This window comes from Pelophylax lessonae, assembly GCF_965119305.1.
Source record: "Pelophylax lessonae genome assembly, chromosome: 9".
NCBI classification, from domain to species: Eukaryota; Metazoa; Chordata; class Amphibia; order Anura; family Ranidae; genus Pelophylax; species Pelophylax lessonae.
In genome coordinates, this window is record NC_138776.1 from 241,099,567 (window position 1) to 241,126,850 (window position 27,284).

The 27,284-nt window shown below is 45.9% G+C and overlaps 1 protein-coding gene and 1 pseudogene across 2 annotated transcripts in view; one reads left to right on the forward strand and one right to left on the reverse strand.

Moving 5' to 3' along the window:
* The window catches only part of ZDHHC5 (zDHHC palmitoyltransferase 5), a 100,193-nt gene extending 81,473 nt beyond the window's left edge, over window positions 1-18,720 (forward strand). The window contains exons 8-12 of the mRNA XM_082266752.1: window positions 2,009-2,141; window positions 6,273-6,396; window positions 9,206-9,306; window positions 14,144-14,577; window positions 17,869-18,720. Coding sequence (XP_082122878.1) covers window positions 2,009-2,141; window positions 6,273-6,396; window positions 9,206-9,306; window positions 14,144-14,577; window positions 17,869-18,007 — 931 coding nt within the window. The 3' untranslated portion in view covers window positions 18,008-18,720. The remainder of the gene's footprint in view (window positions 1-2,008; window positions 2,142-6,272; window positions 6,397-9,205; window positions 9,307-14,143; window positions 14,578-17,868) is intronic.
* Window positions 15,903-16,369, reverse strand: LOC309563346 (small ribosomal subunit protein eS10-like; annotated as a pseudogene). The gene has a single exon. The product of its transcript is annotated as a small ribosomal subunit protein eS10-like (transcript).
* Window positions 18,721-27,284: the final 8,564 nt, after the last annotated feature.

Sequence of the window (27,284 nt, forward strand, 5' to 3'; positions counted from 1 at the left end):
ATTTTTAATGAAATTTTTAACAGGACAATAAAGAAGTTTTAAATGTTTTGACAGTTTGATATTCCATGAATCTGCTACAATACAAATATTCCATTTCAAATTGGGTTTCTCTTAGTCAAAAAAATTCAGTATTGCTATAGCTAGGGGGGGTGTGGTTATTCATTGTTAGCAAAAGGATGCCTCATATGAGTCGCCCCTTGCCCAGTGTTACGTTTTTAAGTTGATCTATCAGGTCCTCCTCCCTCTGTGGCTCCCGGATGTCAAGGCTATCATTGCGAGGAGGGAGGAGGAGGAGGAGGATCAACCTAGGACAACTCTAGGATTACAGTCATTAAATTAACTGCAACCTTGTCAAACATATTTTGAACATATACCCTATCCTGATTACCCCTTCCTCTTGGTACAGGGAATAACTATCCAATTTACACTTCTTGATATGAAAATAGCATTAATTATCCTCCTGACTTCGTCAGAGGAGTACGTGGGGGAAAAAGAAGGAGAGAGAAGAAAACAAAAAAGGGAAAGAGTTCTTAAGAAATAGAGGTGCACTCTAGGAGGTATATCCGCCAGATTCACGGCAGATTACAGAGGATCAGACAGGTATTTGATCCAGGGTTCCCATATTTTATCAAACAAGGGTCTTTTATCTAAGGGAGTCACCGAGAGGCGTTCCTTCACCATTATCCATGTCAGTTTATGTTTAACTAGATCGAATGGGATAGTAGGTGATCTCCAGGATCTGGCTATTGCCAATCTGGCAGCTGTAAAAATAAAAGCGATGAGTTTTCCCTTAAAGCGGAGTTCCGGCCTCAAAATCGAATTTGGGCCATCCGCTTGCTGTAGGTCACCTGAAAAAGAAATGGATGCTCCCGATTTTTTTTATTTTTTTTTTTCACTTACCTTGATATTAAAGAAAATATACTTAACTTCCTTCCACTTCCTCCCTCTGCGGCCGCGGCCTGCGCCGTCTCTTCCGGCTTGCGATGACTCCTGGGAGCTGAACGTCATCGCTCCCAGGAGTCAATACGCCTGCACCGGCCCCCGCTCGTCACTTCCGGTGCAGGCGTGGCATTCCCTGTTAAACAGCGTCTGGGCATGCCGCGCCTGCACCAGAAGTGACGAGCGGGGCCGGTGCAGGGCATTCTGGGACTCCGACGTCACCGAAGAGGACGCGCTGGCTTCAGCCGCCCACACCTGAGATGGCAGCGCTGGAGAAGAAATTTTAAAGGTAAGTATTTCGTCTAAAAGGTAAGTGCAACCCGGGACAGTTCATAGGCTATCCATTGTGAAATGTACTAGCCCTGACTGTTCCAGGGGTATTTTTATCTAAAATTCACCCTCGAGGCTGGAACTCCGCTTTAAGTCTCGGTGTTCCTTCCACTGAACGGTCCAATAAAGCTTGTTGCGGAGATTTGACGTCCAAATCTTTTATTGAAGAATGATCACATCACCAAAGACATGGTGCAACGTTTCAGGGCCATGCAGGACCACTTCGTCAGGCATGTGATAAGTGTGTACATCAGTGCAACAATATTTAAAGTGCTCTCCACCAATCAAAACCATGCACCCGTCACTGTGTAACAGTCAAACTCTGGGTGTAGGTGAGTCCCTACATTTGATGCGTGTCCATTTATTATGGGCTACCTTCATGCAGCTCAACGCTAGGACAGAGAAGTAAACATTGAGCTCCTCATGCTGTACAGGGATGTGTGCCCATGTGAATGAGCCCTTAAAATGTATTCTGAGAACGACCACTTTGTTTTGCATTTTGTTACGGTTGTTTACGTGGCCTCATTACGTGTGGAGTTTTTTCAAATGGTAGCATAAAGAGTAAGTTGGGGTAAATTCTGATGAACCAACCATATTTAGTTTTTTTATGGAAGATTTTTGTTTGTTTATTTATTTGCTACAATTTATTGCCCCATACCTGATGATATTAGCTTAATTCGTTAATTGATATTGTCATGAATATTAACCATTTTTTTTCTATTTATTTTTAATTTTTCAGATACATAAAACGTAGTCAAAATCAAACGGTTCTCTCGATAACGCCCCCATTTTTACGCCCTGAGATTTCAGAAAGTCAGATTGGCCTTAAAATACTAGACAATGGCATACAGAGTCCTCTTCAACATTACCAGGTACATTGTTTTAATGGGGCACAATGCACAAATAGCTCATACAGGTGTTGGAAGCAGTGGGAGGCTGTGTGCGTGAGTATTTTGGCTGGTCGCTGAGCCTAATGATATGTATGAATGTACTAAATAGTTTTGTATCACTTGGTTTGTTGTTGTTCTTAAAAAAAGGAAAAATTTATGAAAGCTAAGCATTAGAAAATAAGGAGCCCAGGTTGCACAGAACCTATCGCACCCAACAAAGGCTTCATCAAAATGGTCATAGACCTACTCCAGATTGTACAAGGTGCAGGCAGTTCCCAGAACATCTTCTGCACATGCCATGAAGATGGCCAAAACATTTCCATTATTGGATTGATATATTAACCATGGTTAATAGAGTTTCCCATACTACTGTTACCTTAGACCAGCCTTTCCCAACCTTTATACCCCTAGAGGAGCCCTTGAAATAATGTTTGGGTTTCAGGGAACCCCTGGTAAGATTAGTCCATTGGTGGACATTGGGAAAATGCACCTTACAATGGTGGTGGTAACTGGGGAGAATGCCCCCTTGCAGGTTGGCCAGAATGATACCCTTGCACTCATGCTGCTGGCTCTGCCAAGTGGTGTTGAACCTAGATCTATGCAGGTACCATCAGATGGGAGGACAGTTAGCCAGATCTCAAGGAACCCCTAGCCACCACTGGAGAAAAACTGGTTGAGAATGGCTGCTTTAGACTCTAAATTGGGTTTACTTGGGCTAATAGACAAGCAAGTGGTTCCTCCCAAAGTACAGATACCTAAACATTGATCCTGGCCCATCTACCCATCTGTCCCCAGAGCATCTTCTGCACATGCCATGACGATGGCCAAAACATTTTCATTATTGGATTGATATATTAACCATGGTCAATAGAGTTTTCCATACTACTGTTACCTTCGGCCAGCCTTTCCCAACCTTTTATACCCCCAGAGGAGCCCTTGAAATTATTTTTGGGTTTCAGGGAACCCCTGGTAAGATTAGTCCATTGGTGGACATTGGGGAAATGCACCTTACAATGGTGGTGGTAACTGGGGAGAATGCCGCCTTGCAGGTTGGCCAGAATGAGACCCTTGCATTAATGCTGCTGACTCTGCCAGGTGGTGTTGAACCTGGACAATGAAGAGAGATAGCACCGCTCAGGCTAGTCAAAGTCCACGGTTCAAGGTGGGTGCTGAACCTCGGCTCGCCACCAGGAGAAGCATGAAAGAAGAAAATGGTCGCACACCATAACGGAATCCAATAAAGAAAATTTCCTTTATTCAAATAAGTGGTACAAGGTACAGCAGGGTAGGACAGTAGATGCGTTTCACACGACTGCTACGTGCTTGTTCATTACAAATAGTGAGTAGTAGTGAACAAGCACGTAGCAGTCGTGTGAAACACAACTACTGTCCTACCCTGCTGTACCTTGTACCACTTATTTGAATAAAGGAACTTTTCTTCATTGGATTCCGTGGTGGTGTGCGACCATTTTCATATTTCACGGTGTTGAACCTTGAACTATGCAGGTACCATCAGATGGGAAGACAGTTAGCCAGAACTCAAGGAACCCTTAGCCACCACTGGAGAAAAACTGATTGAGAATGGCTGCTTTAGACTCTAAATTGGGTTTACTTGGGCTAATAGACAAGCAAGTGGTTCCTCCCAAAGTACAGATACCTAAACATTGATCCTGGCCCATCTACCCATACTGTCCTCAGAGGACCTCCTGCACATGCTGTGGTGAGGCCTACAATTTTTATTGAACAGGTAATTTAACCATGGTTAGTAGAGTATTCCATTTCACCTTGGACTACAAATTGTGTTTACCTGGACTAATAGGACAACATGTCTAATAAGACAACATAGAGGTTTCTCTCAAAAGACAGATGGCTATACATAGATCTATGATCAGTAGTAATTCTGATATTGTTGGATTATCCTGATGATATCACCATTGATCAGCCATTGATCACTATTGATCAGCCAGATTTAACCCTCCAACTCCAGCAAGCTTCATTTTTTTTTATTTTCTTTTGTTAAAGTTCCTTTAGGAAGGACGTTTGAGGGAGAAGGGAAAGTTTTTTTAATTTTGCATTGTTTGCAAAAATGTTCACTATAAAACACCTGATTTAAAAAGCAAAATAGGATGGGGGAGAGGAGGGTTTACAGGTTGTAACATACGTTATTACGCACATCAAGGTAACAGTGTTAATAAGCCCTTGAAGCGGAGTTCCACCCAAAAGTGGAACTTCCACTCATTTGCTTCCTCCCCCTCTCCGGTGCCACATTTGGTACCTTTCAGGGGGAAGGGGGGAACGGGTACCTGTTTTTGACAGGTACCCTTCCCCAGTTTTCGGGAGACAGCGCTGCAGCGCCGTCCCTCGGAAGTTTGGCCCCCTCCTCCTTCCCCCGCCACCGAGCCAATGCAAATACGCTGCATGCTTTACACATGCGCCGCAAGGCCCCCGCCAGTGAAGCCGCGTGGCTTCACTGCCGGGTTCCCTCACCGGCAATGGCGGTGGCAGCAACCGACAGCCGAAGGAAACATCAGCTGCGGTGCTGACATCGCTAGTCTCCAGGACAGGTAAGTGTCCTAATATTAAAAGTCAGCAGCTACAGTATGTGTAGCTGCTGACTTTAAATTTTTTGGAGGGGGCGGAACTCCGCTTTAAAGTGATTGTAAACCCATATTTTTTTTAAAATAAGAAACCTGTCATATTACCTGCTTTATGCAATGGTTTAGCACAGAGCAGCCCTGATCCTCCTCTTATCTGGTCCCCCGCTGGTGCTCCTGACTCCTCCTCCCTGCCAATTGTCCACCATAGCAGGCCACACTCATGTGGGCTCAATGACGAACCACATTCTGTGTCCATTGACACACAGAGTGCGCCTCGTCCCTGCTCCCTCCTCACTGGCTGTGATTGGCAGCAGATGGCGCCAATGGCTGACTGAGTCTATGAGGAGGGGGAGAACAGAGAGAGCCACTGCTCTAATGCACAATGCTGGTTTGGGTTAAGGCTTAGGAGGGGGGGCTGTACCTAGAAGGTTTTTTTTTTATCCTAGGGTAAAAAAAAAATCTTCAAACTGAAGAACACATTACCAGTTCATGCGCTGATCCTAGATTTAAACAGTCCAGGCAGGTGATTCTTAGAAATGACACACAGTGACATGAACAATGAGGCGTTGCAGCTCACCTAACTCTCCACTGGGTTGTGAATGATCACTGAAAGAAATTGAAGGAAAAGAGCGCACGACCGGTCTAGCTTAACACCGTTTATTTGGATAAAAGTAGACACAATCAGTGATACACTCACATGAAACGGGATTTCCGGAAGTCTCCATCTTCGGGAGTCTCGGCACACAGGAGGGACAGTGCACTCGGACAGTGAGCGGGAGCACGGTCTCACACTACAGGAAGCTGCTGACGTCCTGGGGTCAATTGATGTATTGATGTGCCCTAATTCATCCGTTTCATGTGAGTGTATCATTGATTGTGTCTACTTTTATCCAGATAAACGGTGTTATGCTAGGGCGGTCGTGCGCTCTTTTCCTTCAATTCCTTTAAAAAAAAAATTTCAGCCTTTTAGAACCGCGTTCAAGGTTTTCTAGATCTGTAGATTAGGATAAGGTAAGTGCATTCAGTTCAGAGATCTTTGGGTGTACAGGTCACTAGCTGTCAAGCTTTTGCTTTCAGTGTTACCTTTCAGGCAGCCGGTTGTCTGAGAAATCTGCAAACACTTGCAAACCCACAAACTAGGAGCTGAAGCATGCCAGCTGCTCTACATCCAAACACTCTTGGAAGAGCATAGCCTAGTTGCACACTTGACTATCCAGTGTCTCAATCTACATTATTGCACTGGACACTATGCAGACCCCAGCAGGATCCTAAATATTTGATGTGTTTTGCCCAGCCAGCCGGTTTAGTCAGTGTGTCTTCTTCCTCAACGACTCGTAGAGTGAAGAGTGCAAGACTTCTGTTGGATACAGTCTTCGTCAAATACTCCTTGATCAAATTTTTGTGTTTTATATCTCTACTTTAGCTTAACTTGGAGCAGTTTTCAATACTAGACTAAACATGTTCTGTAATATCTTTTTTTAATTCAGATGGGTTTTTGTCTTTTATGCTTTTTCAGTCTCGAAGCAGTTTAGAGCTCACAGAGTCTCAGTCAGCAGATGCAGAACCACCACCACCACCAAAGCCTGACCTGAGCCGCTACCCAGGGTTGAGAGGTCAGATAAGCCTCGGGGACAGGGAAGGTATGAAACGCAGGTGTCGCTTATCACGTGTCAAACATTGATTCATGGAAAACCTTTATTAATGTTTTATTAAAATACTTGATATGATGCTTTTTTCATGGTAGCTGTAGGCCAAATTACAAGCTCATTTTATATATTCATCACCAGGAGGAATGCATAATAAGAGAAAATCTTCTAGTAAATCTTGTTGGTGCTGGAAACAGCGCTGGACTCGCTAGCTCAGTGACTAGTAATGAATGGGTTATAATGTGCAAAAACAAAAGGTTTTGGGACTTTATATGAGGCATTGCCTAACTAGGGCTATATGTCTCCATCCCTAATAATGAAGAAAAAGAAGGGACAGGATTGAAATTAAAAAGGTACGTAGGGCAATCGGCATATAGTGTAGCATATGATAAATCAAATAATGTATGGAACGAATCCATAACATTATATAAAAGGCCAATTGCCTAGCATCCCTAATATTAGGGCAATAAAAAGAAAAAAAGGGGGGGGGGGGGGAGTTGGGACTTTGTATGAAGTGCGTGAGAGCGATTGGGACATAGAATGGTAGAATAAGGGTCTAAATAAATACAGGCGGGTCCACAACAGGATACCAAAAACGAACAATTTAATTGATAATTGTGATCAACATATACAAGATGGCATTAGTACATACATGTGTTAATTGGGTCAATGGTACAGTTAAGAGCCGGTTCACACTAAGGCGACACGACTCCTTACTACTTCGGGGGCGACTTGTGCATTGCCATGCACCACGACTTCGGAGCGACCTGCAGGGACTTCACATAATGGAAGTCTATGCAAGTCGCTCCGAGGTCGCCCCGAAGTAGTACAGGACCCTTTTTTAAAGTCGGAGCGACTTGTGTCGCTCCTATTAGAACGGGTCCTGTAGCGGTCAATGGACCACGAGGGAGCGCGACTTGTCAGGCTGACAAGTCGCGCTAGTGTGGACCGGCTCTTAAACATAATAAATAACAGATCGTAAAAAGCTGACAGGGCGTAAACTGGGATGGAGCAATAACTACAAAACTAGCATGTAAAATATCAAAACATATGGTAAATTGAAAGATGCATCGTAAGCAAGCTCTACGCGTTTCATGGAAAAAGGTTCCACTTCTTCAGGAGCGGATGCATCATATGTCACTGTAGAAAAGGAAATAAAGAAGAAAATCCCCTTTACAGACAACATTGAAGTAAAATATGTAAAAAAATATGATGTATAGAAGAGTAAGGGAAGGATATACCATCCCAATTTGTATATATTTAGACAGTTATTCTACTATTCTATGTGCCAATTGCCCTCACGCACTTCATACAAAGTCCCAAATTCCCCCCCCCCTTTTTTCTTTTTATTCCCCTAATATTAGGGATGCTAGGCAATTGGCCTTTTATATAATGTTATTATGTTATGGATTCATCCATACATTATTTGATTTATCATATGCTACACTATATGCCAATTGCCCTACGTACCTTTTTCATTTCAATCCCCTCCCTCCATTTTCTTCATTATCTGGGTAATGGGCAGGGAGAGAGAGAGTTCTTCCGGTAGATTTTGCTCCATGTTGGATAATTTCGGTGAACCATTTTTAGGGTGTGGGCTGCTGCCTTTCTGCTCCAGCCTTATGGATTTTCCCACATGTAGATTAGGAAAAATAGGAAGGAAGGAGCGCCTGGTGTCCAAAGGAATACAGGTTTGATGGTAGATTGAAAGGTGTTTATTGACCGTAATGACAAGTACATCAAGCCAACGTGTTTCGGGGGAAAGGACTCTCTCAGTTCAGCGATCTTTTGAGTGTACAGGTCACCTTCTTCAGAGCTTTAAAACAAACAAGAAAAATATGCGAAGGACAGTTCTATAAGAACAAAGTATAAAAGAAAAACTGGGAAAAAGATATTAAAATTATAAATATGTTATGACACTATAAAAAAAATAAAAAAAATCATATATCCAGAGTTAAAGATCACCATAACAATGATAATAAAAATAATGGTAATAATTAAAACAGTAATATAAGTAATAATGGAAAACTAATAATAATAGAAAAATATATATATCATTTTTTTATTTATTATTAGTTTTCCATTATTACTTCTATTATTATTATCATTATTTGTGTTGTTATTATTATGTTGATGGTTAACTCTCTATGCACAATCAAGATGGAGGGTATTACAGTGATCTTTATTGTTCCAATGTGGACCAGGCGAGTCCGGCAGATGCTCTGTGGGCACTTCCGAATCTTCCGAATCTTCAGGTTCTGTTCCAAGAGTTGGCTTGACTGTTGGAAGTGTAGTGAAATGGCAGTGGCCACCAGCTGGAGAGTATTTGTGGTTTCCAGATGCTTTAGGGTCGATTCACACTGACTTGCACTAAAATGTATGGAAAATGCCTGTACATTTACATCCATTTTAATCACGTTTTAATGCTCGCTGACGTCGCTTTAAATACATTTTGGTGTCCGTTGACATACATTTTCATGTCCATTGACATGCACGCATAGCCTTATGGTGTGAATAGGACACGTCGGAAACTATTGTTTTTCATACGTCCTTCCATTGGTCTGCATTTTACAGCTGCGCTGATATGGAGATCAATGCACTGGTGTGAATTGGCCCTCATCTGTGACCATAGCTCTTTGTACCAACCCAGCCAGCACAAGGATGACGTGTGTGTAAACTAGTCTGCACAGATGTACCTGATGGCATTATACTATTTTGAGTGAAAGTATTTTACCTTTAGGTTTATTTGAGTATCTTCCTCTACTTTGCTTTTGTTGACATCTGACATAACATTTATTCCCAGACAATTCCCTGTTGAATGCAGAGAGTCCTCCTACTCCAACTATGTACAGATATCGGCCCGGGTTCAGCAGTGGAAGTGGTGGGCCTCCGCCTAGTTCCAAGGTAAGTCCGTTATCTACTTAAAGCCCAACTGGGCACATTTTTTTAAAAATTAAAACAGTCCCCTGGCAGCAGCAGCTTAATTTAAAAAAATTGCCCAGGCTCCAATAATTGCCATCAATCTGCATCTGTCCCATACTGTACTTCTTTTGCACTGTAAGATGTCCTCAGTCTTCTATATTGGATGAGGCGCAACTCATTAATCCTGGAAGAGGCATGACGTACTGGGAATGCGGAGATTTATGGGACCATTTCCAGAGGGGAGGTCACCTTGATGCCCTTCATTTACAGTGTATTGATGCAAACAGCAGTTCTGATGTTTTCTGGTCAAAGCTGCTGTTTGCATCATCAGGTGTTGCCTCACTGCCAAAAAAAAAAGACCAAAGAAGCCAGTCTGAAGACTTCTGAAAACGGTAAGTAAAAGCAAAAAAAAAAAAGCTGGCGCAGTAAGTAATAACTGGGTTTGAAAGGCATTTCAGGGAACACCGTGTGGATATACATCCTTTTGTGGCTATTCATTAATATAGTTAAATGAGCATCTAGGAAATATCTCAGAATTTCAAATTTAAGCCCTGTCTAACATTTACATTGGTATGCATCATCCATTTACCCTAATTTTCTTAAAATCGGTGCAGTAGTACAGATTCATTGCAAAAAAAAAAAATAAAAAATTTCAAGCACACAGAGTATATAGATAGGTAGGATATGCACACTTTTTTTTGGGTAATGTAAACCAATACATAGCGATAAATACTGAAAGTAAGAAAAAGCGAAAACAGAAGCACAGCCATTATAGGTACCTAAAGTATTAATAAAAGCACTATTTCTCTTTTGTTCATTGACGGGCACAGCTTTTGGTATTCATAACCATTGGATTATACTGCCCCCTACAGGAGTAGGACACTAGGCAGGAAAGATTTCTGGCTACACCCATAAGCAGTCCCAGGGGGTTATACTCCTTCTCTCTGCTATAGCTACATGATTTTTTTTCTGCCTAGTAAGTTGCTTGCTGGGATCATTGGTCCTGGCAACATTTTTTTCTTTTTAGATAGAAATTTTTTCTTCTGGATTTTCCCTGTGAGATCTACAATCAGCTCCATGCTAGGTCGGGCGCGACATAGCCCCACTGGACGGGGGCTGGCCTGCGAGCTAAAAGCCTCGCGAGGTCGCATACGACCGGGTCTCGGCACGAGTCACAGTGTATCCCCTGGCCGACAGCCCCCCCATTTCGATGGAGAGGGGTTCTGTCTGGAGCGGTGCCCCCTCTCCCCCTGGAGGGTTTTGGGGTGAACGGGGGGCCCCTCCTTGGGACGGTCAGTTACCCGGGTTCTTCTCCTTCCCGCAGGAACCCCCCCTCCCCGCCACATGTTGGGGCTGTTTGGGTGGTCTTGCCATATTCCTGGGATGGGGCAGGGCGCTTACTAACCGTGAGGGCCGAGGGGGTGCGCCGTGGGCAATCGGACGATTGACTGCGGGGGGGGGGCAGTTTCCCTGGTGGGGGCTCCTGCCAGGGCCTCCCTATCCTGCCTGGATCTGTCCCTGAGGCCTGGTCTCCCTGCTTGGTCCCTGTATGCCTCGTGTTTCTGCGTGGGGCCACCATTTTGTTGTAGTCTGTGTATTCCTATACACGGCGGCCATGTTTGTGTAGTCCGGCAGCCATTTTACTGTGGTTTGCCATTAAAAATAGTGGCGGCCATGACAGTGAAGCCCTGTGGGCGGCAATTGCGGCAGTGGGAGCCCCTCCTCATCCCCTGGTGCTGACTTCCGGATGATTTTACTTCTGATCGCCGCATGTGTAGTGCATTATCCTGGTGGCTGCAGGCATTGTTTCTGCGGGTGGTGAGTCTGGTGGGGTCCTCTCCCTCTCTGCTGAGGATTTGCTTGGTGCCTTGTGCCTGGCAACCGGGTGGTGGTGCTGCCAGCGCGCTGGGGGTTGTCCCTTAGCAGTGTTTCACACCTTTTTTGGGGTCCCCCTGATGACTTATGGAGTCTTTGGAGCACATTTCCTCACCTAATCTGGTATGCCAAGATTGGGCTTCTCCAGACCCGTGGATAAGGCTCCTCCAGCACGAAGTTGCACCCTCACCCGTATTGGGGGTGGAGGTCAGAATTTCCCTTTGCAGGAACCTCAACAGAAAGGCGCAAAGGTTTGTGGCTCGGTCAAGGGATCCTCTGGCGGATGCCACAGATGCGCTGGTGGCCCCGTGGGGTCAGTATCGGCTGATTTTAGGTATTCTCTCCTCTCAAGCTTCTGCCCAGACTTCTATGCAGGATCAAGGCAGAACAAATTCTGGTCATCTTAGTGGCTCCGGACTGGCCTTGTTCGGCTTGGTACACTGATCTGGTGCGGCTGGTCCCCAAAATTCCTTGGAAGCTTCCTCAGGGAGGATCTACCGTCCTGAGGACCAATCTTCCATCCTGCTTTACAGTTGCTGGCTTTGACGGCTTGGCTATTGAACGCCAGGTGCTGAAGGATAGAGGTTTATCTAAATCGGTGATTCCTACACTATTGATAGCTAGAAAATCTACTTCTAGGTAGATCTACCATCCTACGTGGAAGACGTAGATTGCGTGGTGTGAGTCTCTTGGGGTTCATCCTTTCTCCTTCTCGGTGGCTCGGATCTTAACCTTCCTTCAATGAGGGGGTTGAACAAAAGTTGGCATTGAGTACCAAGGGCCAGGTGTCTGCTTTGGCCATCTTCTTGCAATGACCTTTGGCCACACACTCCCTGGTGCGTACCTTTCGTCAGGGTGTCAGATATTTGGTCCCTCCAGTGCAGGCTCCGTTGCCGCCTTGGGATCTCAATTTTTTGCTTTCAGCTCTTCCTTTGCAAATATTCTGGAGATTCCATTGCTTATGCTGTCCCAGAAGGTGGCCTTTTTTGGTGGCTATCACCTCTGCGTGCAGGGTGTCAGAACTAGCGACCTTTATCCTGTCGTTCACTCTATCTGGTGATTCACAGGGATAAGGTGATTCTTCGCCCGTCTGTCTTTCCTTTCAAAAGTTGTCTCTGATTTTCATGTGAATGAAGACATTGTGTTGCTTTCCCTGTGTCCCAGGCCTAAACATCCGAAGGAAATTGCCTTGCATGCCTGCGATGTGGTCTGGGCAATTAGGGTGTACCTGGCAGCTACGGAGTCTTTCAGGAAGTCAAACTCTCTAATTGTGCTCACGGTCGAACCTCAAAAAAAGGGTTGTCCGCTTCCTCTGCGACCATTTCCAGATGTCTCAGACAGAGGGTGGTTCAGGTCTATTCCATCAGGGGGTCAGGTTCCTCCTTTCTCTGTCAAGGCGCACTCTACTAGGGCGCTTAGTGCCTCCTGTGCCTTTCGTCCTCAGACGTCAGCGACGCAGGTTTGCAAGGCGGCCATCTGGTCATCGGTGCACAGTTTTACAAAGTTTTATAAAGTGGATGTGTTGGCATCTGCGAATGCTTCCTTTGGCCACAAGGTTTTGCAGGCTGCTGTTTAAGAGGACCTGATCCTTTTTGAGGGTGTATTGTTTTTTTCAGATGGGCTCCAGTTCTTTGGTTGAGCTTCTGTTGCCTGGTTGGCTAATGTTTAGCCTTGGGAATTGGTTGTTCCCACCCCTCATGTTTAACACTGCTTTGGGACCTCCCAATGGTTATGAATACCAGGAGGTGTGTCCGTCAATGAACGAAAGAAAAAATTGGATTTTTACCTTACTGTAAAATCCATTTCTCTGATGTTCATTGACGGACACAGCTCCCACCCCTCCGTGGTGTTATTAGTCTCCTGATACTGCTTGTAACAAAACTGAGTGGCTATAGCAGAGAGAGGGAGTATACCCCCTGGGACTGCCCATGGGTGTAGCCAGAATTATTTTCTGTCTAGTGTACTACTCCTATAGGAGGCAGTACAACCCAACGGTTATGAATACCAGGAGCTGTGTCCGTCAATGAACATTAGAGAAATGGATTTTTACGGTGAGTCAAAAATCCCATTATTTGGATGAGAAACTCTCATAGGCACAAGGAAGACACTGAAAAAACGCGTTCCATGCAGGAGAGAGGTCCCAAACCGCTGATCGCACAATGAGTGTCATTCCACTCAAAATTCAGTCCATAGGGAATTCTGGTTTGGAGATGGTAATCCAGTAGACCTCCCTCCTGGATAGAAGACAAAAAACACCCCCTATGAGAGTATGCACTTTTTCAGTAACTTGGACACTGCAGGAATGGTCGCCTGCATGACAGTCTTTAAAATGTCTGGCCACCATTGTGGAGTATCGCTTCTCAATATTATACAAACAATCGTGAATATGATCTTAGACATCTTATAACTTTCTTACAGACTAAATAATATAAACTGATTTTAGTTTTTTTCATCAAAGAAATGTAGCGATATATGTTTTGGCCTATATTTATGAAGAAAGATTATTTGCAAAATGTTATAACCGAAATTAGGAAAAAACGTCTTTTTTTGTTTAGCAAAAAATGAAAAAAAAAGAATCCAGTGGTGATTAAATAACACCAAAAGAAAGCTCTATTTGTGTGAAAAAAATGCTAAAAACGTGATATTGCATGACCATGTAATTGTCATTCAAAGTATAAGAGCGTTCAGAGCTGAAATTTGGCCTGGGCGGGAAGGGAGTAAAAGTATCCAGTATTGAAGGGCATAAAGTGTGTATCCTGAATTCAATCAATATGCATGAAAAGGTAAAAACTGGCTTGGCCACCTGAGATTAAAATTGAGAAGGGCTGCAACACTGAAATAATTATGACAGATGCACTTTAAAAAAAGTTGCTGCACTTTTCTGCTTCATTTGCCTTTTAACATTTCCTCATTGATTTTTTCCTTTGTCCTTTTTGTCGCACAGCTTTCTCGTGTGGACAGTCTCCAGGATTCACCAATGCCCACCTCTGACTTGTCTCGCCCTCCCAGTTCTCGCTCAGAGCCCAGCCTAGAGCCGGAGTCCTGTCACGCACCACCAGCTCGGTCCTCCAGTTTGCGCTCTGCCACTGGTACCACCGCACAACTTCCCTCTCTTCCATCAGAAGGAACAACATCCACCTCATACAAAAGCTTAAATCAGACACAGAATGGAAGTCTTTCTTACCAGAGCCTACTGAGCCCTTCTGACGAGACAGAACCAGAAACCGCCGGGTACTCCTCTCCGTACCTGTCAGCTCGAGAGCGCCTCCGACCAGCCTGTCCTCCTCCAATCGCTCCTCGTTACGGCAAGCCGCGAATTTCACATCACCGGGTAGGAGGTGATTCAGATGCAGCAGCTTTACCCTTGTTGACACTAAAGTAAGTTTAACGTCTTAAAGGCTATGATAACTCCATGCCTAATTAGAATATACACAGCTAAACTCCATGAATACTTTGTATTTAAAGTGATTTTAAAGTCTCGTTTTTTTTTTTCAATAAAAAAACAAACCTGTTATACTTACCTGCTCTGTGCAGTTGGTTTTGCACAGAGCAGCCTGGATCTTCTTATTCTTGGGTCCCTCTTTGGTTCTCCTTGCCCCTCCTTCCCTTTGGGTGCCCCCACAGCAAGCAGCTTGCTATGGGGGCACCCAAGCTGAGACACCGCTCCTTGTGTCCATTCAGACATGGAGCTGCAGTTCGGCCCCGCCACCTCTCTCTCCTCATTGGCTAACTGATTTTAATGGGGGGGCTGCTGCACACAGAAGGTTTTTTTATCTTCATGCATAGAATGCATTAGGATAAAAAAAAAAATTCTGATTTACAACCTCTTTAAATAGTTTGTTTGGACCAAACTTATCCAAACATACTATTTTTTTTCTAATCAATGTAGTGGCTGTGAGTGCTGTATAAACTTTTATATATTATGATCTACATATTGTATACAGAGCTGTGTTCCAGTAGCCGTGCAAGGACATCCCATTCTGTTCCTGGATCAAAATCGTTCAAAAGTGCTGCACAGCCATTAACAAGGAACCTTTGTATCTTGACGAATGAATACAAGGCTTCCTCTGATTGGCAGAAGTGGAGATCATGACATCATCTGCCTTCCTCTCCACATCAGAGGAAGTCTTATATTCATGTATTAAAATACAAGGCTTCCTATGAATGCCTGAGAAATGCTCAGCCTGAATCGATTTTGTTCTGGGAATGGGACGGAATATTCCCCTACTGCTGCCAGAACACAGCACTGCATACTACATACAGTTTACCCTGCGCCTACAGCTACTGCATTGATTAGTAAAATAAGTATTCTTGAAGTTTGGCTTTAATTGACTATACAGGAAATGTCAAATGTTATGACAATTAAAGAGTTTAAACAGGATGAAAAGGGGAATTTGTGTTGAGTAAACATCAAAGCGGCTCTGAGTACTTCTGGGGGGTCCTTTAGGTCAGTGGTCCTCCACCCTGGTCCTCAGGGCCCACTAACAGGCCAGGTTTGCAAGATAACTGAAATACATCCCAGGTGATATAATTTGCTGCTCAGTGATGGCAGTACTCTAGTCTGCATCTCCCCAAGGTAATACCTAAAATCTGGCCTGTTAGTAGGCCCTGAGGACCGGAGTTGAGGACCACTGCTTTAGGTGGTGTCTCGAAATATGTATTCACCAATGAAATTTCATGTGCATCATTGGTGGGGGCTGCTGTCAACGACCAAGTCCAAATCCTCCTCTAAACTAGAATTCTGTAGCTGCTCCAGCACCAGCCTCAGGCTTTTTGTTAGCACCAGGTGAAGCAGTGCTGCGTCTGTAGGTATCTCTGTCTGTCTCACCACGGGATAAGCGGGCAGGACGTTCACCATCTAAACTTTTAGATCGTGGTCTGCCTGTCTCAGGATGACTCCTCCTTAGAGTTGCAGGAACAATCTCTGGAGGAAGGTGTAGGAAATCCCGCAAGTACTGGATGCCCTCATTTGTCAAGGACCAGTAAATTTGACGCCAAGCAAACTGCTCCTTACATATCCCAGAGACTTCAAAGACTGCATAGCCTTCATGACTTGGAGGTTAGGTACATTCTTGTCTGCCAACTCTGGATGCTTTGGCATATGCACATCCTTCTTGGCCACCATAACTCCCTCTTTAAAAAGGAGCTCGTAGATGGCAATGTGTTTTTTTTTTTTATAGAAACATGGTTAAGCTGCTACAAATAGCTACTGAGGAGCACAGACTTCCAGGTTCAAAGTAGCTATTTGTAGCAGCTTAACCTTATTTCTATCAAAAAAAAAAAGGTGGGGCACTCGCCTTGGCCGGTGGTGCAATGCGTTTTTAGTTGTAGGTGCTATATAGTTCCAGGGCTGTGGTCCATGACAATTGTTCCCTGAAGACTCCTTCAAAGGTATGCCCACAGTGACATGCAAAAGCTGGACTTTTTATGCGGCCCAGCATAGTGAACAGGTAAGACAGAGTTACTCTGTATATTTGACTTTTACTGTGTAATACGGGGCTATGTTTGTATTGTTTGCATATTAACCTCTTGCCGACCGCCCACTGCAGATATACTGCGGCAGGGCAACTCGGCTGCGCAAAATCACGTAGATCTACGTGATTTTGTGCACGCCTCTCCCGCCGGCCTCCCTCGATGGTCAGAGAAACTGACAGAAGACCCGCCTGCTTATGTAAACAAAGCAGGCGGGTCTTCTGTCACACAGGCAGGGAGAGATCAGGAGTTCCAGCTAAGCTGACACACCGATCTTGGTGCCTGTCACAGAACCTCCCCCCACAGTGAGCAACGACCAACGGGCATACATTTAACCCCTTTGATCACCTCCAGTCTTAGTCTGTTAGGGGTCTGATTTTTTTTTTTTGGGGGGGGGGGGGGGGGGGTTGCCATCCTCCCTCTGGATTAACTGTGGGTTGGGTTTTCAATATTGTTTTTTTTTTTTTTTTTGGTTGAACCAGATTGACTTGTGTCTTTTTTCAACCTGACTAAAGCCCCGTACACACGTACCGATTGTCGGCCGTAAATATTCGGCCGACGACCGATCGGCCGATTGTAGGCTTGTTAGTATGATGCTTTCCGACAGCCGACAGCGCATTTTCGGCCGAACAGAATCTGTCGTGCAGACTTTAAAATTTTTGTTGGCCGTCACCAGAACGGCCGATTGTTCGCCCGTAAGTACAGAATTCCGCTGACAAACAGCTGATTAGCAAGACTGGGCATGCTCAGAGAAGAAAAAACACACGGAAAGTTAACCATCACATGACATCACTTCTGCCGTCGGCTGTTGTTGGCCGACAAAATTCGTGCGCAGTCTTTTGCACTTTTCAGCCGACAGGACAGCACCGGACAAAAGACGGCCGATCGTTCGGCCGACATTCGGAACGTGTGTACGGGGCTTAACTATGTAATCTGTCTACCGCATTGTCGCAGTCCCGTTAAAAAACGCTGATCGCCACCATTGCTAATAAAAACAAAAAAATTTATAAAAATTCCAAAAATCTATCCCTCAGTTTGTAAATGCTATAACTTTTGCACAAACCAATTAAAATACGCTTTTTGGGAACGGACCTGTGATTGGCTAGACTACTTATTTTTATGTTTAATTTACTAAAAATGGCAGCTTGTCCTCTTACAGGGTTTACTCATGAATTTTGTGTTTTTATTTCTCTATAGGGATGAGTCTCCTGCAAAGTCGGTGCACTCCCGGAGCAATGGCCAAGCTTCTGTCTCCCCACCAGTCAGCCCTTCACGCCCAGGAGGTGTAAAAACTGTGTCAGGTGTGGGCGGAACCACATATGAGATATCTGTATGAAAAAAAAAAAAAAAAAACATTTCAGACACAAGGACGGTCCTAGGGACCCATCGTCGTGTCAGAATCTCCGACTGCCAATCCAGGAGCCCTCCTGTGTCCTCCAGTCCCCCGCCCCTTGGGGTTTTGTTTCACTATAAATATATATAAATATTATATTTTATTTTAATTTTTTTTTATTTGGTTTTTAAAAACCACACCCACTCCTCTTTTTAAAGTGTCACATACTGATTTATGAGAAAGGACTCAAAAACATCCAATTCGTGTTTTTACTGAGCGCCATCCAACTTTTATCATGGTTGCTCCGAACGCCATTTTCTGACTTTTCTTTTGCCACCAGACAGCCAATGATGTTCTATATTCTCTATAAAGGTTCCAGGGAATATTACCTACCTTTTTATTTACAGCTGGTGATTGGTTTTCAGTCCGAAATGATTTTTGGTTTTCCAATGCGTGGAAGTTGGGGTGCAGCTTTTTTTTTTTTTTAATGTTTCGTATAATTTTTATTTTTTTTTTTCCATCATCGGAGAAGAAAAGTGATCTGCACAAGTTTATAAATACAGATAAAATATATATGATATTATTTTACAGCTGGGGAGCAGGCAATAAGTACCCCTCCACCTTCCAAACAGGGAAGATACGGGGGAGGGTGCCTTCATTTTTATTATTTCATTAAAAAATAAAAGAAAAAAAAATGAAATAAAAGAAAACAAAATTGTCAGTTGTGAAGTGGTTGTGTGAAAGATAATTGAACCGTTTTTTTTCATACTATGTCTATTTATGTATGTCTGCTCATCTGTATATCCATATATCATCTGATTTCTGTGTGTACCATCTTTTTATGCTATTTTAACATTTTCAACTAGCGTATGTCCATTCCAAAGTAGGCACGTTTGTGGATGATGTGTTGAATTTAAGAGAGAAGGAAATTATACATACAAAGGCAGGATGTTAGGAGGGATGCACTGTGAGCCGGGAGTGAATGCAGTATGTCAGGATTATGAGGAGAATGAGGTAGTCGAGGGAAAGTTGGTGACAGTAATGGGTGGTTGGGGGTAGGTAGTGAGCTGTAACTGGTGGGTGGTTGGGGGTAGGTAGTGAGCTGTAACTGGTGGGTGGTTGGGGGTAGGTAGTGAGCTGTAACTGGTGGGTGGTTGGGGGTAGGTAGTGAGCTGTAACTGGTGGGTGGTTGGGCGTAGATAGTGAGCTGTAACTGGTGGGTGATTGGGGGTAGGTAGTGAGCTGTAACTGGTGGGTTGTTGGGGGTAGGTAGTGAGCTGTAACTGGTTGGGGGTAGGTAGTGAGCTGTAACTGGTGGCTGGTTGGGCGTAGGTAGTGAGCTGTAACTGGTGGGTGGTTGGGGGTAGGTAGTGAGCTGTAACTGGTGGGTGGTTGGGCGTAGATAGTGAGCTGTAACTGGTGGGTGGTTGGGGGTAGGTAGTGAGCTGTAACTGGTGGGTTGTTGGGGGTAGGTAGTGAGCTGTAACTGGTGGGTGGTTGGGGGTAGGTAGTGAGCTGTAACTGGTGGGTGGTTGGGGGTAGGTAGTGAGCTGTAACTGGTGGGTGGTTGGGGGTAGGTAGTGAGCTGTAACTGGTGGGTGGCTGGGCGTAGGTAGTGAGCTGTAACTGGTGGGTGGTTGGGCGTAGGTAGTGAGCTGTAACTGGTGGGTGGTTGGGGGTAGGTAGTGAGCTGTAACTGGTGGGTGGTTGGGGGTAGGTAGTGAGCTGTAACTGGTGGGTGGCTGGGCGTAGGTAGTGAGCTGTAACTGGTGGGTGGTTGGGCGTAGGTAGTGAGCTGTAACTGGTGGGTGGTTGGGGGTAGGTAGTGAGCTGTAACTGGTGGGTGGTTGGGGGTAGGTAGTGAGCTGTAACTGGTGGGTGGTTGGGGGTAGGTAGTGAGCTGTAACTGGTGGGTGGTTGGGGGTAGGTAGTGAGCTGTAACTGGTGGGTGATTGGGGGTAGGTAGTGAGCTGTAACTGGTGGGTGGTTGGGGGTAGGTAGTGAGCTGTAACTGGTGGGTGGTTGGGGGTAGGTAGTGAGCTGTAACTGGAGGGTGGTTGGGGGTAGGTAGTGAGCTGTAACTGGTGGGTGGTTGGGGGTAGGTAGTGAGCTGTAACTGGTGGGTGGTTGGGGGTAGGTAGTGAGCTGTAACTGGTGGGTGGTTGGGGGCAGGTAGTGAGCTGTATCTGGTGGGTGGTTGGGCGTAGGTAGTGAGCTGTAACTGGTGGGTGGTTGGGGGTAGGTAGTGAGCTGTAACTGGTGGGTGGTTGGGCGTAGGTAGTGAGCTGTAACTGGTGGGTAAAGTGGCCGCATAGGAAATGTTATAAGGTGGGGGCAGGGAGCAGTGAAGGGCATTGGGTTTAGGTGGCCAGGTAACTATGCTGTCAGTGGGGGGCAGGTTGCAGTGAGGAGGTGGGGGAGGGGAAATAGGGGGGGCCTGGGATGTGATGTGAGTGCAGACAAGGATAAACTTTGAGCGAGAGTACTAAGGGAAAGATAATTGGCTGTAAGCAGGGAAGCGAGATGGCATAGTGGCTGTTAATAAAGAGACAAGGGCCCGGCAATATAAGATATTGGCCTGTGTCTACTCCTTTCCCTCCATTCCAGTGCTGAAGTCTCTATCGATCTCTTGAGGTTTTGACAGTTGCCGGTCTTTTGGATACGTATATCCTCTGTTGCAATCTGCAGTTCCATCCTCCACTCCTACATGACTGCAGGACACAGCATTGACATGGCAGAAGACTGAACCACTGCATCCGCACACACTCCTCTGACCCTGCTGAAGAGACTAAAGGAGGCTGCAGAGCAGGAAAAACAATGGAGGATAAAAACAAGGACTGCCAAATAGGTTAGTTTATTAGCTCTCCTATTCTAGGGATGTCAGATTTTTTATTTTTTTTGGTTAACAGGTTAGGCAGCCCATATGAGTCAAGCAGCAGGTTCAACGAAAAAAACGGACTCGATTCCCTCATCCACACATTCAAGATGTATAGGGAAATCTGCCCACTGAGCTATTGTTTGCTAATGGGGGGGAGACTTTCCCGCCATCAGAATAAAGGGATCAGCGCTGCTGGCTGTAGCCTGCACCACTGATCGAAAGGGGAAAACCCAACAGGGTGGTTGATTTATAGATCGACTTCTGTACAATCACCATGTCCACACAGGCTCCCTGCTGAACTGGCCAGATTTCGATCCATGTATGGCCAGCTTTAGTTTGACCTATTTTCTCTGGTTGTTTATCTCTTCTTCTTGGTCACTATCAGTCATCTTACCTTTTATTTCTACTGCTTTAAACATTGCCTTTGCTGTACTGAAAACCAGTATTAGTCCTGCTCTTTAAACTATGGAATTCCATCTATCCCCACCCCTCTCTTTCACTCTCCACATTAATACATTGAATAGACTGATATTTTTCCCAGCAAAACACTGTTGCTGCCTTGACTCCCAAGATCCTGCCCACACTGTGTATGAAATGTGATCTTGGGAGAAGTAGCTCTGGGCTTCATGCCTACAGCTATAGGAACAATTACTTTTAGCCACTTTCTCAATTAGATTGCTTCCAATTTTTTGCCCAATTCACTATTTGAATTCAAATTTCTTTGCTGCATGCTACTTTCTCGTTCATTGACAGGCGCGCTCCATATTCTTCTTGACCATTGGGTTATGCTGTCCCCTACAGGAGTAGGACACTAGGCAGGAAATTTTTTTACCACGCCTATGGGGCAGTCCCTGCAGGCATACACCCACTCGCTCTGCTATAGGATTCAGTTTGTTTCTGCCTTGTTTAGGAGTAGGACCTAGTTCCCGGCTGGGACTTCGGTCTTAGCTTGTCTTTTTTATTTTAAAGGGAACCTTTGTTAAAAAAAATTAGGTTTTTAGCTAGTTATGTTCCTGAGAGAACTGGAATCAACAGCCAGACTGGATATCCTAGATCCCTAGAAAGTAGCCCAGTCAGCGAGCGTGTGCAGGTTATAGCCCAGCACTAGGCCTCGCCACGACAGAGCCCCAATGAAACACCTTGCCGCAACGCACGCGACCTGGTTCGGCCTGAGTTGCAGCGTACTCCTTGACCCATCAGCACCCCCACCCCGAGTGGAGAGGTAGTCTGTCTGGAGTGGCACCCACCCGATGTTGTTGGTATGGTGAGTAGTGTCCCCCCCCCCCCCATAGCTCTGGCAGTCTCGGGGCAGACATGGGCCCCTCCCTGGGAACATCAGACCCTCAGGTACCCCTAATTCCCCCTAGCCTCTTGGTATGTACCAGGCTCCCCCAAGGCCTCCCTCCACACCATCCTAGAGGTCCCTACCTCAGTCAAGGACGGGGGTCCTTTGAAGGGGGGGACCCTCCGATGCCACTAATTGTTTGGACCCCTTAGGGGGTCCTGGATATCGCATGGCGCGCCAAGGGGGCCGCCATTTTATTGTAAAATCGTTTAGCCTCATTTTGCAGAAGTTCCCATTGAAATGCATAGGCGGCCACGTTTTAGTGGTTTCCACCATAGGAATGCATTGGGCGGCCAATTTCTCGGACTCCCCGAATGCTGGACAGCAGGGAGCAGCTAGACCTTTACACTAGTGATGACCCAGGAACTTCCTCTTCCTGTGAAGATCGTTTTCTCTGCACAGCAGACTGATCCTGTTCTCCATATTAAATGGTGGTATGTCTATTGGGGTCCCTGTAGGTCTTCTTCTCTCACCCTGCTATCTGCAGTGCTAGTGGCTGGGACTTGTAGTACCGCTGGTGCAGCGGTGTGGGTTAGTGTTTTGCAGTTTTCTTAAAGGGACACTGTGCTATTCCAGGGTTCTAATGGAGTCCCAATAACAAATTTCACCTACAGATCCCCTCGCGGTTGCAGGAACCTCCGGGTCGCAACCCGTCTGCCTTAACCTCGGTTTTGGAAAACCTGGTGTCAAAAGTGGATTTGGTTTTAAAAAATACCACTAGTAAAAAGCGCCCTATGCCCTCCCCTGCCTGTCCTGTATCCTCAGATTCTGAGGTAGGTATGGCCACCGTGAATGCATGTCACCCTGAGGGTTCTGCGTCATCGCACTCGGATGGCGAGGATGACATATCCTCGTCTGCAGCCACGCGGGAAAGCGCGCTGGTGGAGGCACTTAGTGTCCGTGTGGATTATTCTGCAGCGTCAGGGATACAGGTGTCATTTGGCACTCGCAAATCCCAGAAGTCGGGCAAGGTTTTTGACAAAAATTGTCTCTAACCAATGGGGGCACCTCAAACAGATGTTAGTGGTGCCAAAGCGTTTTAAGAGGTGCTATCCATTCGTGGACAACGTATCCACAAAATGGATTGTTCCACCGAAGGTGGACCATCCGGTCTCCAGACTGAACAAATCTACTGTGGTCCTGGTGGAGGAGTCCCCAGTCTTTACAGACCTTGTGGATAGAAGAATTGGGTCTCTGTCCCGCCACTTACATGTGATAGCGGGCTCGATACTTAAACCGATCTGTGTGATCACTCTGGTGTCCCAGACCATACCAGAATGGGCAAAGTTACTAAAGAGTCACCTAGAAACAGAACAGCTCCCTCCGGGCCTGGCAGAGCTAAGGAACCAAATGGTCCAAGCCCTACTATTTATATGTAATGCGTCGCTAGATGCGGCCCCTCTTGTAGCCAGAGTATCCATGGTAAAGGTAGCTATTAGACGTAAGGCTGTGGCTGGAAAGCTGATCAGGCTTCAAAAAAGGCTCTTTCAGAGCTCCCCTTTACAGGGGACCGTTTGTTTGGATCCTCATGGGATTAACTGATCAAGGGTCTTACAGGTGGGAAGAGTACTCTTCTTCCTCAACCCTCCAAGGGCAAGTCACCACGTAATAGACGGGGGCCTTATTTTACAGCGCACAGGCAGCCCTTTCATGCCTCAGGCACGCAGGAGAAAGGATCAAAGCCATTTAGGTCTTCTGGGGGTTCCAAGAAGACGTGGTCGGGTAAGCTGAGAGCAGGCCAATCCAGATCTACAGACAAATCACCGTCTGCATGAAGGGACACCCTCACCCATAACGGGTGGGGGACGTCTCCGCTTCTTTCTGGAACCATGGACCTCCTTGATTCAGGACAAATGGGTCCATGAACTGATCTGATTGGGTTACAAGATCGAATTCAGGTCTCAACCGTCGAACAGATTCTTCCCGTCCACTCTATGCCTATCTCCAGATTGGTTAAGGGATCTACGAGAGGCGGTACAAGATCTGCTGTCGCCAGGGGGGTGATTGTGCCAGTGCCCTCTCGGGAACACTTTCAGGGGTTCTATTCAAACCTGTTTACTGTTCCCAGGAAAGAAGGCAAAGTGCATCCAATCCTGGACCTCAAGGCTCTGAACCGCTTTGTGCAGGTACAGAAGTTTTGAATAGAGCCCATTTGCGCGGTAGTGGCGTCCCTACACCAGGGAGACTTTTTGACCTCCATCGATATCAAGGACACATATTTACACATCCCTATTTACGCTGGACTCCAGCGTTTTCTTCGCTTCACTGTAGGAGAGGAGCATTATCAATTTGTGGTGTTACCCTTTGGTCTCGCCTCCGCTCCCAGGGTCTTCACCAAAGTGTTGGCTCGGGTATTGGCATTACTGCGACAATGGGAGATTGCGGTACTGAGGTAGCTGGATGATCTCCTTTTAAGAGCAGATTCCTGTTGGGCGACTTGGCAATCACTGTACGGGCTCTGCAAGAGTTCGGTTGGAACATCAATTTAAAAACTGCTGTGGTACCATCTTCAAAACTGGATTATCTGGGCCTGACTCTGGACTCAGCTTCGGTGAGGGTGTTTCTTCCCCTGGAAAAGCTGCAAAAGTTGCAGAGGGCGATTCGTTTGCTGTTATCCAGCAACCTGTCCTCTCTGCGGACTTGCATGCAAGCCTTAGGTCTGATGGTGTCGACCTTCAAGGCAGTTCCGTTTGCTCAATTACACACGAGACCCTTCCAAAAGGAAATTCTTGTCAAGTGGAACAAAGATCCAAAATCCTTGGACAGTATGATGCGGTTGAGTCACAGCACAAAGAGTGCTCTTTTGTGGTGGTTTCGCTCGTTGGCCCTACGCCAGGGCAAGTCCTTCCTCTCATTGTATTGGACCATGGTAACCACGGATGCCAGCCTGTCTGGCTGAGGAGGAGTGCTTGGGAAGCTGTGTGTCCAGGGGTCCTGGACTGTAGAGGAGTCCAGACTATCGATCAATATTCTGGAACTCGGAGTGATAAAGCTTTGCCTAAGCCACTGGACGAATCATCTGCAGGGTTGTCTAGTTTGGATTCAATCGGACAATGTTTATGTCAATCATCAAGGGGGCACCAAGAGTGACTTGGTGGCCCGGTAGGTAGCCGAGATCCTGAAATGGGCAGAAAATTTTCTTCCAGCCCTTTCCACCGTGCAAATCCTAAGAGTGGAGAACTGGCAGGTGGATTACCTGAGTCATCAGGTGTTGGATCAGGGGGAACGGTCCCTGCACCCAGAGGTGTTTCACCTGCTGTGAAGAGGTTTGTAGCCAGGTCTCTGGATCCTCTGGCTGATGCCACAGACTCACTGGTGGCTCCTTGGGGTCAGTATCGGCTGATCTATGCATTCCCTCTGCTGAAAATCCTGCCGAGGCTTCTGCGCAGAATAGAGGTGGAAGGGATTCCGGTCATTCTGGGGGCCCCACACTGGCCTCGCCGGTCTTGGTATGCAGATCTGGTAAGGTTGGTCACCAATGCTCCATGGAGACTTCTTCTCAGGGAAGATCTGTCTCAGGGCCGTTCTTCCATCCTGCTTTACAGTCGCTGGCTTTAACGGCGTGGCTGTTGAAAGCCAGGTATTGAAGGACAGGGGTCTTTCTGACTCCTACACTGTTGAAGGCTAGAAAATCTACCTCCAGGAAGATCTATCATCTTATATGGAAATTGTACATCTCATGGTGTGAATCACTGAAGGTGCATCCTCGCCTTTTTTCGGTGGCTAGGATTTTGACCTTTCTCCAAAGAGGGGTTGAACAGCGGTTGGCCTTGGATGCTATTAAAGGCCAAGTTTCGGCTTTGGCTGTGTTTTTCCAACGCCCATTAGCTACGCATGCTTTGATTCGCACTTTTATTCAGGGGGTTTGCCATATGGCTCCTCCAATACGGTCCCCGTTACCTCCGTGGGATCTTAACTTGGTACTCTCTGTTCTTCAAAAAACTCCCTTTGAGAACATTAAGGAGATTCCTCTGCCTACACTGTAGCAGAAAGTAGCCTTTTTGGTGGCTATTACCTCTGCTCGCAGAGTATCTGAATTGGTGGCGCTATCCTGCAGTTCAACTTATCTGGTGGTCCACAGAGATAAGGTGGTACTTCGACCTAATCAGTTGTTTCTTCCTAAGGTAGTTTCTGATTTCAATTTGAATGAATACATTAAGCTGCCTTCACTCTGTCCTAAGCCCAAAAATCCCAGGGAAATTGCCTTGCATTCTTTGGATGTGGTTCGGGCAATTAGGGTTTACCTGGTGGCTACTGAATCTTTCAGGAAATCATACTCTTTTTGTCCTCGCGGAAGGACCTCGGAAAGGTTTGGCTGCATCTGCCGTGACCATATTCAGATTGTGGTTTAGGCTCATTCACTGAAGGGTCAGGTTCCACCTTTCCCTGTGAAGGCGCATTCTACTAGGGCTCTGAGTGCCTCTTGGGCTTTTTGCCATCAGGCATCCGTAATGCAAGTTTGCAAGGTTGCAAATTTGGTCGTCTGTGCACACGTTCACAAAATTCTACAAAGGTAGATGTGTTGGCCTCCTCGGATGCTTCTTTTGGCCACAAGGTTTTGCAGTATACTGTTTAAAAGAGAAACTATTCTCTTTGAGGCTGTATATTTTCTAGGTGAGCTCCAGTTGTTTCTGGTTGAGCTTCATGTTCACATGGTTGGCTAAGTGTAGCCTTTGTGGGAATTACGTTCTTTTCTGCGTTGTTTTCCCACCCCTCATGCAAATACTGCTTTGGGACGTCCCAAAGGTCAAGAAGAAAATGGAGCTGCGTCTGTCAATGAACGACAGAGAGAAGTGGATTTTTGACTTGCCATAAAATCCTTTAGTTTCTCTGAAGTTCATTGACAGACGCAGCACCCGCCACTCTATTTCTAAGTGGGATGGGTGTTTTTCTTCTAAACACTGCTTGCAACAAAACTGAATCCTATAGCAGAGTGAGTGGGTGTATACCTGCAGGGACTGTCCCATAGGCGTGGTAAAGATTTTTTCTGCCTAGTGTCCTCCTGTAGGGGGCAGCATAACCCAATGATCAAGAAGAATATGGAGCTGCATCTGTCA